General features: G+C 43.4%; 2 protein-coding genes across 2 annotated transcripts; one reads left to right on the forward strand and one right to left on the reverse strand.

Moving 5' to 3' along the window:
• The first annotated feature begins 464 nt into the window (after positions 1 to 464).
• Positions 465 to 1,397, forward strand: LOC141109909 (olfactory receptor 5V1-like). The gene has a single exon (XM_073601162.1). It carries the CDS (start codon positions 465 to 467, stop codon positions 1,395 to 1,397), a length of 933 nt encoding a protein of 310 aa, XP_073457263.1.
• Positions 1,398 to 13,084: 11,687 nt separating this feature from the next.
• On the reverse strand, positions 13,085 to 14,017 carry LOC141109910 (olfactory receptor 5V1-like). The gene has a single exon (XM_073601163.1). The coding sequence runs from the start codon at positions 14,015 to 14,017 to the stop codon at positions 13,085 to 13,087; it is 933 nt and encodes a 310-aa protein (XP_073457264.1).
• Between the last annotated feature and the right edge of the window lie 210 nt (positions 14,018 to 14,227).

Below are 14,227 nucleotides of genomic sequence, written 5' to 3' on the forward strand. Positions count from 1 at the left end.
CATGAATGATTATTTTCTGCTGTCCACACCAGCTGGTGTAGTAGTTCGGGGCATTTGAAAAGTGATGCCTGCAATGCTGAATTGGGCATTGGTCAGTGCCGAAATGTGACCATGCTGAACAATGAGAATCTATCTGAGCCCCTTTTGTTCATCCCGGAAAAAAAGAAGGTTGCAGAAAAGTGTTTTTCAAATGCCCGGACCACAGTTAAAGATAATCACCCAAGTGCGGCAGGGACCCAGGGTGCTGTGAGTTAGTTCAACTTTTCGAGTTTTGTAAAAAGGTTAACTAATCCTTTAAGATTTGTTTTAACTCAAAAACAAAGCATACACACCTCATTTTGGGGGAAGAGCGGGGTTTCAAAAGTGGGGGGACTTCCCTCTTGTCAGAACTTATGTCCTGTCTATCTCGTGTTCCTTGATCTTGTTTTTCTATTTCAGCATTTTGTTGTCATCTTCTTATTGCCATGATGAATACCAGTACGGTGACAGAGTTCATCCTCCTTGGATTTCCAGCCCTGATCTCTGTGCAGGTTGCTCTTTTTTGTGTCTTTTTTATATTTTACATTTCGACTCTCCTAGGAAACGCTCTTATCCTCGTCACAACTACCTTTAGCGCGGAGCTCCACACTCCCATGTATTTCTTCCTCGGCAACCTGTCTCTTCTAGAGATCTTTTATACCTCGGTGACCATTCCTAAAATGCTTTTTAATTTTCTCTTGAAGACCAGTTCCATCTCCTTCATGGCTTGTGCTGCCCAAGTGTATTTTTTTATAGCCCTGGGCAGTATTGAGTGCACCTTACTAGCTGTCATGGCTTATGACCGATATGTAGCCGTCTGCCACCCATTGCATTATGTGATGATCATGGACAGACGTAAATGTGTCACATTAACTGGCTGCTCCTGGTTTAGTGGGTTTGTAAACTCTATGATCCATACTAGTTGTACTTTCCACCTTACGTTTTGCTCTTCTAACAGAATAAATCAGTTTTTTTGTGACATCCCACCCTTGCTGAAGGTGGCCTGTGGTCAAACTATGCATGCTGAGATTGTCCTATTCATTGTTGGCGGTGCTTATGGATATGGATCTTTCCTGTTGACTTTAATATCTTACATTCACATCATTTCCACCATACTAAAGATCAGATCTAAAGAAGGACAGCGAAAGGCCTTCTCTACTTGTACATCTCATCTCATTGTTGTGACCTTGTTCTTCGGAACTTCTTTCTCCGCCTATTTGAAGCCTACATCTAAATTTTCATCAGAAGAAGAAAAGCTGGTTCCTGTGTTTTATGCTGTAATTACCCCCACCCTGAACCCCATCATATATACACTGAGGAATAAGGATTTTAAAAGCGCCCTAAGGAAGATGAAGGGTCTTGGTTATGCAAAGTTTTAGTTATAACTCGTCAAAGTTGTGTTTCATTTGGGATGCTGCTTTCCATGCTTTGAGCTTTCGACAGCAGTTTTTGTGCTCGGAAGCCATCCCCCCTCCAAGGAAGGACAAAAAGAGATGGACAGCCAGCCTTTGTGAGAACAAATCCTGCCTTTATAGATGATTTTCGCGTATGGATATTTTTACATACATACATTGGTGAAAGTTATGTAACTATGTACTGTATATACCAGGGTTCCATGGATCCCTAAGGTTCAATGGGTCTCCAAACTGTAGCCCAGGGGCCTGATGCAGCCCTTTGCCTGCTTTTATCTGGCCCTTGGGGCACTATTTTATTCACTGACACCAGCAATGGGGCACAATTCCTCTCAATGACACCAACATTGGGGCACAATTCCTCCCACTGACACCAATAATGGGGCCCAATGACACCAATGATGCAAAACAGTTCCTACCAATGACAGCAAAGATGGGACATTGCTTACTCTAAATGATGCTGGGACATTTTCTACTCCCGATGGCCACAGTTTGACCCCCCTAAAGTCTAAAGGACCGTAAACCAGCCCTTTATTCAGAAAGCTTGGATATCCCTGCTCCAGAGGTCAGTAGGAGCTCCTTGAGCAATTTCTGCCTCTCAAATATGTAACCAGCGACACCATTGATCTTTTTAACAATCTGTAAGGGAGAAATTCTTTCCACTGACCACAAGTGTAAGGAGCACTAATGTATCATGAGTTGTAGACATAGTAATTACTAGGGGATACCTTACTTGTGGGATCCTTCTAAAAGCTGGACATCGCTGTAATAGGCGCCACTACTACTACAGTGATCTCCACTAGCTTCTGGGTCCAATGCTAATTGGCTGCCTTATTGTTTACTGAATACAGAAATTTGTCTAATTGGCACAGGCACCATTCATGGAACGCTTAGCATTTTCTCAATCGATGCAAAGGGTTCTCTGATTGGACAAGGTTGAGATCATGGCATAACCATCCAGCCTCTCCACTTTATCCCATCAGAGAATGCTTTGCGGTTACTCAGAAAATGCTAAGTATTCTTTGAATGGCACCCGTGTTGCACAAGCGACTTCGGAGAAGCTAGTGCAGATCACTGTGGTAGCGGTGTCTACTACAGTCATTTCCAGCTTCTAGGTGGATCATCTAGGTATGGCATATACAGTGAAGAAAAAAAGTATTTGATCCCCTGCTGATTTCTTACGTTTGCACACTGACAAACGATGAGTCTATAACTTTAATGGTAGGTTTATTTTAACAGTGAGAGACAGAATAACAACAAAAATGTCCAGAAATTTCATTTAAAAAAAGTTATAAATTGATTTGCATTTGAGTGAAATAAGTATTTGACCCCTTCGCAAAACATGACTTAGTACTGGGTGGCAAAACCCTTGTTGGCAATCACAGAGGTCAGACGTTTCTTGTAGTTGGCCACCAGGTTTGCACACACCTCAGGAGGGATTTTGTCCCACTCCTCTTTGCAGATCCTCTCCAAGTCATTAAGGTTTTGAGGCTGACGTTTAGTAACTCGAACCTTCAGCTCCCTCCACATATTTTCTATGGGATTAGGGTCTGGAGACTGGCTGGGCCACTCCAGGACCTTAATGTGCTTCTTCTTGAGCCACTCCTTTGTTGCCTTGGCCGTGTGTTTCGGGTCATTGTCATGCTGGAATACCCATCCACGACCCATTTTCAATGCCCTGACTGAGGAAGGAGGTTCTCACCCAAGATTTGACGGTACATGGCCCCGACCATCGTCCATTTGAAGCGGTGAAGTTGTCCTGTCCCTTTAGCAGAAAAAAAAACCCAAAACATAATGTTTCCACCTCCATGTTTGACGGTGGGGATGGTGTTCTTGGGGTCATAGGCAGCATTCCTCCTCCTCCAAACAACGGCGAGTTGAGTTGATGCCAAAGAGCTCAATTTTGGTCTCATCTGATCACAACACTTTCACCCAGTTCTCTTCTGAATCATTCAGATGTTCATTAGCAAAATTCTGTTAGCCAATTCCAGCCTTGTGTAGGTCTACAATCTTGTCCCTGACATTCTTGGACAGCTCTTTGGTCTTGGCCATGGCGGAGAGATTGGAATCTGATTGATTTCTTCTGTGGACAGGTGTCTTTTATACAGGTAATCTCAGATTGTTACCTGTATAGAAGACACCTGGGAGCCAAAAATCTTGCTGATTGATAGGGGATCAAATGAAATGCATTTTTCTGGATATTTTTGTTGTTCTGTCTCTCACTGTTAAAATAAACCGACCATTAAAATTATAGATTGATCATCTCTTTGTCAGTGTACAAGCGTATAAAATCAGCAGGGGATAAAATACTTTTTCCCTTCGCTGTACATAGTTACATTGGTCCAAGCTGAACCAATATAACTATTTAAAAATATCCATGCCTGGAATTTATCATTAACATTGATTAGCTGTCATGTCTAAGAGAAGCTCATTTGAAGCCCACTCTGGGATAAAGCCTACTTTTTACCACCCCTCCCTCCCACTCCTCTCTACCTTATGCTGACAGTCTTTTTTCCCACCTTAGACTACATTCACATGGGAGCATATTTGATCATTTTCTGCGTTGAGGCTGCATTTAGCAGCAACACTCTGTGCTATGGCCTCATACATACTGGCCTGTTGGCTTCGGCCAGTTTGTGTGCATCCCCATGAGTAAACTCCCATAGGCAGAGTGAAACGCGTTGGGACACGGCCAGGTGTGGGGAGGGGGGGTTTGGTCCAGGCAAACAAACATCTAGAAAGTTCCTCTTCATTATGGGTTACCTTCTGGCTTGACACCATTGAATGATTGAATTCCTGTGATCGTTTGTTGTGTGTTCCTGCCACACTAAGTACCTGAGAGCTGTCATCCTCATCCCTTTGGAACAAGGCCCTGGTGGGGTTATTAGCCGCAAGCTCATACTAAGCTTGCCTCTGGTAAGCATGCAATCTGTGTGGTGGAGGAACATGACTCTGTGGTGTTGTTGTCACAACTCATATGAAGAGCACATATGTTTATATCTATGGACTGATCTTAAAACTTTTTTGGTGTTGGGAGCAATTTCAATACACTTGTGCCTTGGTTGCATTTCTTGTGTGATATTTGTAGCGCAGCTTCATTTTTCTAATTCATAAAATTTGTGTTGTTTCTTTGAATAGTTTAACCCCTTCATGATGAAAGTAAAACAAATCTGAACGCCTGGAAACAGTTTTGCGTCTTTGACATGTACTAGTAACGCTGTACAGATTATCACAGCTACTTAGTGTATCCAGAAGAATTAGTGCCTTGAAAAAGTATTCATACCCCTTGAAATGTTCCAAATTTTGTCATGTTACAATCAAAAACGTAAATGTATTTTACTGGGATTTTATGTGATAGACCAACACAAAGTGGCACATAATTGTGAAGTGGAAGGAAAATGATAAATGGTTTTCTAAATTTCTTACAAATAAATATGTGAAAAGTGTGGGGGGCATTTGTATTCAGCCCCCTTTACTCCGATACCCCTAACTAAAATCTAGTGGAACCAATTTCCTTCAGAAGTCGCCTCCTTAGTAAATAGAGTCCACCTGTGTGTAATTTAATCTCAGTATAAATACAGATGTTCTGTGAAGCCCTCAGAGATTTGTTAGAGAACCTTAGTGAACAAACAGCATCATGAAGGCCAAGGAACACACCAGACAGGTCAGGGATAAAGTCATGGAGAAGATTAAAGCAGGGTTAGGTTATAAAAAAAAAATATTTCAAGCTTTGAACATCTCTCAGGGCACTGTTCAATCTATCATCCGAAAACGGAAAGAGTATGGCACAACTGCAAACCTACCAAGACATGGCCGTCCACCTAAACTGACAGGCCGGGCAAGGAGAGCATTCATCAGAGAAGCAGCCAAGAGGCCCATGGTAACTCTGGAGGAGCTGCAGAGATCCACAGCTCAGGTTGGATAATCTAGGACAGTGATGGCGAACCTTTTTGAGCCCGAGTGCCCAAACTGCGTCACAAAACCAACTTATTTTTTTCAAAGTGCCAACATGGAATTAAACCTACTAGTGGCTCTGTACAGAGGATGGGACTGATCATCCCTCTGAAAGAGCCCTAAGGGACTAAAAACGTACGATTCTGCCCAGAAAAAACCTTTGGTGCTTTTTTAAAGGAATGCGTTACGCTCAGAATGCAGGGATTAGGAATGCGGGATCAGAGATGCATTGTGCTCAGAATTTAGGGATCAGAGATGTATTGTGCTCAGAATACAGGGATCAGAGATGTGTTGTGCTCAGAATACAGGGATCAGAGATGTGTTGTGCTCAGAATACAGGGATCAGAGATGCGTTGTGCTCAGAATACTGGGATCAGGTGGGTGATGTGAAGGCCAGTAGAGGACACTGCTATGGGGGTGGCCCTTCCAAAAGCAGTGTCCTCTGGCCCCTTTACATCCCCACCACATACACAGCAGTGTCCTCTGTGCCCCCCCTTTCCCCCATAGCACTGTCCTGCCTGTGTATGTACAGCCAGAGTACTCCACATTGTCATGCTTTAGCGCCCGCTGCCCGAGCCCCTGCACAGGAAGCCGCTCTCCTATTGGCTCTCAAAGTCCAGGAACGGAGGAGTCATTCTTCTCTTCCTCGGTATCGCTGCGCTGCTTACAGAGGCAGACACTCCGTGTCCTTCCCACACATGCCATAGGTTTGCCATCACTGATCTAAGACAACTATTAGTCGTGCTCTCCACAAATCTGGCCTTTATGGAAGAGTGGCGAGAAGAAAGACATTGTTGAAAGACAGTCATAAGAAGTCCCGTTTGCAGTTTGTGAGAAGCCATGTGGGGGACACAGCAAACATGTGGAAGAAGGTGCTCTGGTCAGATGAGACCAAAATTGAACTTTTTGGCCTAAAAGCAAAACACTATGTGTGTGGTGGAAAACTAACACTGCACATCACCCTGAACACACCATCCCCACCGTGAAACATGGTGGTGGCAGCATTATGTTGTGGGGATGCTTTTCTTCAGCAGGGACAGGGAAGCTGGTCAGAGTTAATGGGAAAATGGATGGAGCCAAATACAGTCTGGAAAGTCTGTTAAAGTCTGCAAAAGACTTGAGACTGGGGCAGAGGTTCACCTTTAACCACTTACAGACCGGAAGATTTGGCTGCTTAATGACCAGACCATTTTTTGCAATACAGCGCTGCGTCGCTTTAACTGACAATTGCGCGGTCACGCGACGCTGTACCCAAACAAAATTGACGTCCTTTTTTTCCCACAAATAGAGCTTTTATTTGGTGGTATTTGATCACCTATGCGGTTTTTATATTTTGCGCTATAAACAAAAAAGAGCTATCGCCCTTAAAGGTACAGACGTACCCATACGCCGATTCACGGGAACGAACCACTTTGTCGCCGTATATCGGCGTGAGCTGGTCAGCAAGTGGCTAAGCAGGACAACGGTTCTAAACATACAGCCAGAGCTACAATGGGGGTTATCTGATGTGGGGAGGAGCCGCGAGAGCCGCCGGGGGACCCCAGAAGACGAGGTTTGGGGCCACTCTGTGCAAAACGAGCTGCACAGTGAAGTTAAGTATGACATGTTTGTTATTTAAAAAAACAAACCCTCACAATCACTTTAAAGAACGATGTGACAAATTCAGGACGTTTGAGGTTACTTTCGGGTTTGATCCCGTAGATGATACTGGTCTTTGTTGTCCCCATTGGTTTCTTTTGCCGCCCCTTCTTGTCTTTTTGTAAACCTTTTCTTTTTCTTTTTTCTTGATCCCTGGGCCCGGTGGTTTGGTGGCACTTTATACCCAAGTCTTTATACAAGTAGACCTTATCGTCCGCATTGGTTACAATTCAAAGAATCATATCAATGTGGGGGGGATGGTTGTTCTTGTTGTTCCCATATAAAAAGGGGAGACACGGTACATTCTAGCTCTATGAAGAAGGATTTTAAAACATCTACATTTATTAACTGCAATACAAAGTTTGTGGTATATCTGATTACCTGTGAACAATGTTCTGTTCAATATGCGGGACGTACGAGAGATCAGTTGGGGTGATCATTTGTATAATTTAGTTAAGGACCATTCAACCAATGTAGCAAGACGTTGGAACCAATGTCATGGCAAGGATGTCAGCAGTTTGCGTATTCAGGGGGTTGAAAATATTATGCTACCTAAAAGGGGAGGTGACAAGTTTAGTGTTGAAAATATATTTATTAACATTTTCATAGAAAACACAGTGAACAACATAAAGTTTCATCCATGGACAGTCACAAACAAACATGTGATGGGAGTCAGCCCGATGGCTATCGCCCACAGCTTGACTTCCATTCTCTAGTAGTGTTAAGCTAAAGTGAAGGACCGTCCTTTGGTACAAGAGGTGGTTCTGGCTAGTAAGCCTTGAAGTTCATGGCACATGTGGATTGTAAAGAGTAAAAGAGAAAAGCTCAGTTCGAAGAGAGAGAGAGAGGAAGAAGAGGAAAAAGGGGGGAGGGAAGGGATGGGTCGGGGAGAGGCAGGGAATAAGCTAGGGAGAGGGAGAAGTAGAAGGTGAGGGATAAGGGGAGAAGGTTAAGGGAGAGCAAAGAAGCTGCTGAGGACGTTATCTAGAGGAAATAAGTGTTTAGAGTATAGGGTGGCATGTCAATGGCTTCATGGGCCGGTGAGCCTCGGGGATAATGTTCTCGTTAGGAGATTCTTGGTGGGTTCTATAGTATGTTCATGAGGGTGTCTGAGGTGGAGAAGCGGAGCCAGACAGACCACAGCATCCTGTAGTTTTCATGCGTGTCGTTGTCTAAGGCCAGCATCTCCTCCATTCTCATGGTATCATTCATGGTTGAAACCCATCTTGACAAGGGAGGAGTGGTGGTTGTCTTCCAATATGATTGAATGATCTGTCTCGCTGAGGACATAAAGAAGCGTAGTAGGTTCCGTTTCTGCGTTGTTATAGACCCGGGTAATATGGAAAGGAGAGCAATCTTTGGGGAAACCGGTAACGTTTCGGTTTAACGTAAATTTTATTGTAACATTCAAATACCTGAGTCGGAGATGACAAGTTTAGATTGTTATGTAAAAAAGAGGTGTATTGGATTTTTCACCTCAGTACCAGAAAGCCCCTTGACCTCAACTTTGAATGGGATATTTCACATTTCTACGAGTAACGCATTTGTATCATATATTGATTTGATTCCCTTCTCCATTTTTCAATTCTTTTTTTTGTCCCCCCCCCCCCCCCACCTATCCTTCCCCTTTCTTTTCCCCTTTCTTCCCTTTCCTTTCCCCCTCCCCCCTCTTTTATTTTCTTTTCTTTTCCATTCCTTTTCTTTCTTCTTCTTTCCTTTTATCTTTAATGTTATTGTTATTATTCATTTTTATTTTTTATTTTCATTTCATTTTTTTTTTATTTCAATTTTTTTTATTATTATTAATTTTCAGTTTATTATATTTGATTTTCTTTGGATATTGGAGGGTGGGATGGAATAGCCTCTATATGTACATTTATATATTTTCTAGATCGTGGCTGAGCTATGTGGTATCTTGTGGTCTTTTTTATCTATTCTTTGATAATTTTTGGAGATTTCTACTTTTTTCCTTTGATAATTTTTGCAATGCATAATTTTATATGCTAATATACACATTGTGTATATTGTATATATTGCATATGATGCTGTGCATTCTAATATAGGTTCTGCTGGTATGTGCACATCTATATACTTGGGGAGGATTGGATATATGTTGCATCGTTATTTCTACTTTTTCTTCTTCCCCCCCAATATGTGTGTGTGTATGTATGTATGTATGTATATATATATATATATATATATATATATATATATATATAAATATGTGCACAGATATTTTACTTGCATACAAAGTTTTATAACGTTTAAACGTTTTTGCATTTGTTTTTGTCTTTTTCTCTATTTTCAATGTATCTTTTGAACTTGAAAATAATTGTGAAAAGTTGACTATCGATTTAATGGTTAATAGAAAATGAGTATCCATGCTCTTGAAATTCACAGGTGATTTTCATGATCAATTAACATTTCACATGTTTGTGTCCTATTTGTTTAATTGTTTCACTATTTAGAGGGATATATATATATATATATATATAATATACCTGTATGTTGGTTAGGCACCTTAGCTATGAGTGAGCATTGTGATTGTTGTGAAACGCGTTAGCGGTGTATGCTGGTCTGTACTTATCCGGGGATGTATTTGGATTCTGTTTTTATTAAATAAAAGGTGAACATTTGGAGCCCCCCTCTGATGCCACGGTGAAGCCATTGGAAAGTCCCCGTGCGTCAGAGGGGGGGCGGGGTCACCCGGATACGTCACTGGGTGGCCCCGCCCTCAGTTACATAAGAACTGTCAAAGACGATGAAGCGTCACACGGCGGGAGCCTCCTTTGGAGGCGGATCGTGGCGGATTTTTTTTTTGCTTTTTCGGTCCGTCGGCTGAACATCGTGGGACATTTTTATTTTTTTATTTTTTAATAAAGGACTTGTCCCCTAGCAGTGTTTTGGTTTTTTTACCATTTTGACACTTTTTTGTGAAATGGTAAGGGTACATTTGTACCCTGTTACCATTTCACACAGGGGGGGAGTCCGGGATCTAGGGGTCCCCTTGTTAAAGGAGGCTTCCAGATTCCGATAAGCCCCCCCCCCGTAGACCCACACAACAACCGGGCAAAGGTTGTGGGGATGAGGCCCTTGTCCCTATCAACATGGGGACAAGGTGCTTTGGGGGAGTTACCCCAAAGCACCCTCCTCATGTCGAGGCCATGTGGCCTGGTACGGTTCAGGAGGGGGGGTGTTCTCTCATCCCCCCTCTTTTACTGCGGCCTGCCAGGTTGCGTGCTCAGATAAGGGTCTGGTATGGATTTTGAGGGGGACCCCTACACCATTTTTTAAAATTTGGGCTCAGGGTTCCCCTTAAAATCCATACCTTCAGGTCTGGTATGGATTTTGGGGAGGACCCCTACGCCATTTAAAAAAAAAAAATTGGAGCAGGGTTCCCCTTAATTTCCATATCAGACCCGAAGGGCCTGGTATGGATTTTAGGGGGACCCCATGCAATTTTTTTTTTACCAAAGGGCCTGGTAATGGACTGGGGGGGATCCCATGCTCTTTTTTTTAATGAGTTTTTATCTATATTGCCGAGACCCGACAATTTATTACAGCCGCGGTCAGTTTTAAATGACAATTTTTCCTTTACAAATGTCATTTTGCTCTCAGACTGTTATAAACACGGGAAAATGCGCCACTTTACAGGCTTTCTATAGACACCCCCCAGGCACAATATTTAAAGGAATAATTCATTTTTATTGTTTCACATTTATTGTTTCAATTAAAAAAATCACTGCTCCCGAAAAAACGGCCATTTAAAAAAAAAAATGTTTGCATTGATACATGTCCCCTGGGGCAGTACCCGGGTCCCCAAACACTTTTTATGACAATAACTTGCATATAAACCTTTAAAATTAACACTTTTGATTATTCATGTTCATGTCCCATAGACTTTAACGGTGATTGTGTGTTCTGCCGAATTTTTTGCCTGTTCGGTATGTTCTGGTGCGAACCGAACCGAGGGGGTGTTCGGCCCATCCCTAATTAAAAGCCCAGCTCCTGGAAACATTAAAAAAAATTTCCTTGTAGTAAGGCTGCATCCACACGGCAAGAGTTAACTGCTCTTTTAAGTATGAAGGTTATAGAAAAGATGATCTACTTATCCAATTCTTCACTCCTCCATGCTGCTAGACCGGCCCCTGCAGCATCTTCTCCCCTACGTTCCAGGGCTCTAATGTCCTGACTTCATCAAAACTGATGCAGGGCCCAAAGCCCCCTAAGGGACAGTCCACCACCGGAGGAATTGGAAATGGAGGATCTTCCGAAATAGAGTTTTTAGATTCCTCCTACCAAGTCTCATAGAGAAGGTGACTTCCAGGGCCGGGACAAGGGGTGGGCAGGAGGGATGGCTGCCTTGGGTGCGGTGGTATCATGTGAGGTGGTAGGGCACTGCATGTAGAGCTCCTACCTACAAGCTGACATGAGTAGTGACAGCGGCTTCACTACTCCTGTTAGCTTAGGGCTGGAGGAGACTAGCCAGATCTGGCGAGAAAAGAGACAGGCAAGGACGTGAAGGTTGTGCTCTCTTGCCCCTCCAGCTCCTCCCTCCTGTTACTGCAGCTCTCCTGGATCGGAACTGCCGGATCGCCACTGTGCAGTGTTTGTTTACCCTTCCTCATCTCCTCCCAGCAAAGAACAGAGGGCGGGTAAGCAAACACCATACAGTGGCCAGTGGCATCTCCAGAGGGGGGCCCCAACATTGCATTTCCATAGCTCTTCAGCAGCCGACGTCTGTTCCCACCATTTGCCTGTCAAAACTGTTAAAGCAGACCTTCAGCCATTTTTTCAAACTTTCCATCTATTAAATCTTCTGCCCTTGTTGTTGTTTTAACTTAAAACTTTTTTTTCCTGCCAGTAAATCCCTTATACAGCCCACTTCCTGTTTCTTATCTGGTCATTGGCCTAGGCCAGGGATATGAAATTAGCGGACTTCCAGCTGTTGTAAAACTACAAGTCCCATCATGCCTCTGCCTTTGGGTGGCATGCTTGTGGCTGTCAGAGTCTTGCTATGCCTCATGGGAGTTGTAGTTCTGCAACAGCTGGAGGTCCGCTAATTGCATATCCCTGGCCTAGGCTTATGACATCATGCACAGCTCTCTCACTCACTCTCATAAGAGTTTGCCAGGAAGGGAGGGGGGATGAGTCATAAGAGGGCCAATGAGAGCTGCAGAGCTGGAAGTGTGCCTCTGTGTGTCTGTGTAAATCCAGGAAGTGGACGGGCACCAGCTTCAGCTGCTCACAGTTAAAATGGCTGCAGCCAGACTCAGTGGAAGGAGATTTCTGCAGCATATTTTGCAAGCACAGAATCACAGTATATACAAAATAATATGCAAAGTGGTTGGAGGGAAGCTTCAGAATGGCAAAGATGTTTTTATTACAAATTATGTGAGCAGACTGCAGTTCCTCTTTAAGTCAGCTTCCCCTAGGCTTCTCCTCATCTCTGGCATGGTAGCCTCAGCAGCACAGATTAAATGAATAGGAAATCCTCTGAGACTTCCTGCTCATTCACAAACTGAAGCATAGTAAACATTGTTTATTATGCTTCGGTGATGAATGAACACAGAAGTGATTGGTACTGATCGCTCACTGTGTTCATTCAAGAAAGGAAGGGGCCAGTAAAGTACATCTTTACCGGCCCCTTTCCCTGCTCTCAAACCTGAAACCTTTCCCTGCTCTCAAACCTGAAACCTTTCCCTGCTCTCAAACTTGAAACATCTCCCTTTGTGCCCGCAGGATAGCTGCCGGCAGAAGAGGAGAGGAGGAAAGCCAGAGGTGCTGCGGGAAAAAAATGGCAAATGGGGGGCCTGGACAACAGATGTAAGGGGCGCATGTGCTAGGGCCAACCCCCCTGCTGTGGAGCCGGAGGAGGAAAGAGGAACAGAAGCTGGCAGCGCTGCAGGAGGACGCAGAAGAGGTTCCGTGGCTGCAATAATACAGTATAGCCGGCCTTTCTGCTCAGCAAGTGCTTGGGCCCCCATTTTGAACTGATGGTGCCTGGGCCCAGTACAGGAGGGCTGGCTGTACTGCCTTATCAGCAGCCCTGCACATAATGATCATTTTAGAGCAGAATAATTCCTGGTAAATGCTTTCTTCAAGGCCCGTTGCACCTCTTGATTCCTCAGACAGTATATAACCGGATTGAACAGAGGGGTGAGAACACTGTACAAAATGGAAGATAGTCGTATGATATCAAAGGATTCCCCAGGTTTTGGACCAATATAGTTGAAATTGGCAGTCACGTAGAATACCGTAACCACAATGAGGTGGGAGGAGCAAGTGGAGAAGGCCTTTTTTCTACCGGCGGCTGAGTGGATTTTCAAAATGGTTGAAATGATCTGCGTATAGGAAGCAACGACGAACATAAAAGGAGTCATGCCAAGAAAAACACTGACTATATAAAGTAATATTTGGCTGGTGTGAGTATCAGCGCAAGAAGCGTTCAACATGGCCGGAACATCACAGAAAAAGTGGTTCACATGCCGATCTCTACAATAAGTCAGCTTAGATGTCAATGTGGTGTGAAGAACAGAGTTCAAGAATCCAAAAAACCAAGATCCTCCAACCAAATAGGAACAGAATATCTTGTTCATGACTACAGGGTAGCAAAGAGGGTCACATATTGCCACATATCGGTCGTAAGCCATTGCAGCCAGAAGAAGACATTCCGACCCACCAAGAGAAACAAAAAAATAGAGCTGAGTGAAACAAAGGTTAAAGGACACTCTTGTGTTGCCTGTTAGGGCCGAAACCAACATAGCTGGAAGGGTAACAGAAGAGTAACAAACATCTAATATGGATAGACAGCTAAGAAAAAAGTACATAGGTGTGTGTAGGTGAATGTCAATCTTGATGACGCTAAAGATGGTGAGGTTTCCAACAAGAATCATACTATAAATCGTGAGGATCATCAAGGAAAGTAAAACCTGTTTATACGAAAATCCTAACAAGACAAAACCACTAAAGAAAGTTTGGTTTACCATTCCCATCGCATCATCAATCAAAGTCTATGGTCAAAAAATAATTTTTTCATTTTTTCGGAACTTGACTCAATATTGGAGATTTGGTTTTTGACCAACTGTTAGGAATTTTTCTTGACAGCTGACGATTGTCCAGCCTCCTGTAATAGAAAGGAAATAATGTAGCCACCAGTCAGCATGTAAGGCCCAGGTTGGTCCAATTCACCTAGCTACTGGAGC

This window comes from Aquarana catesbeiana, linkage group LG10, assembly GCF_042186555.1.
Source record: "Aquarana catesbeiana isolate 2022-GZ linkage group LG10, ASM4218655v1, whole genome shotgun sequence".
NCBI lineage: Eukaryota > Metazoa > Chordata > Amphibia > Anura > Ranidae > Aquarana > Aquarana catesbeiana.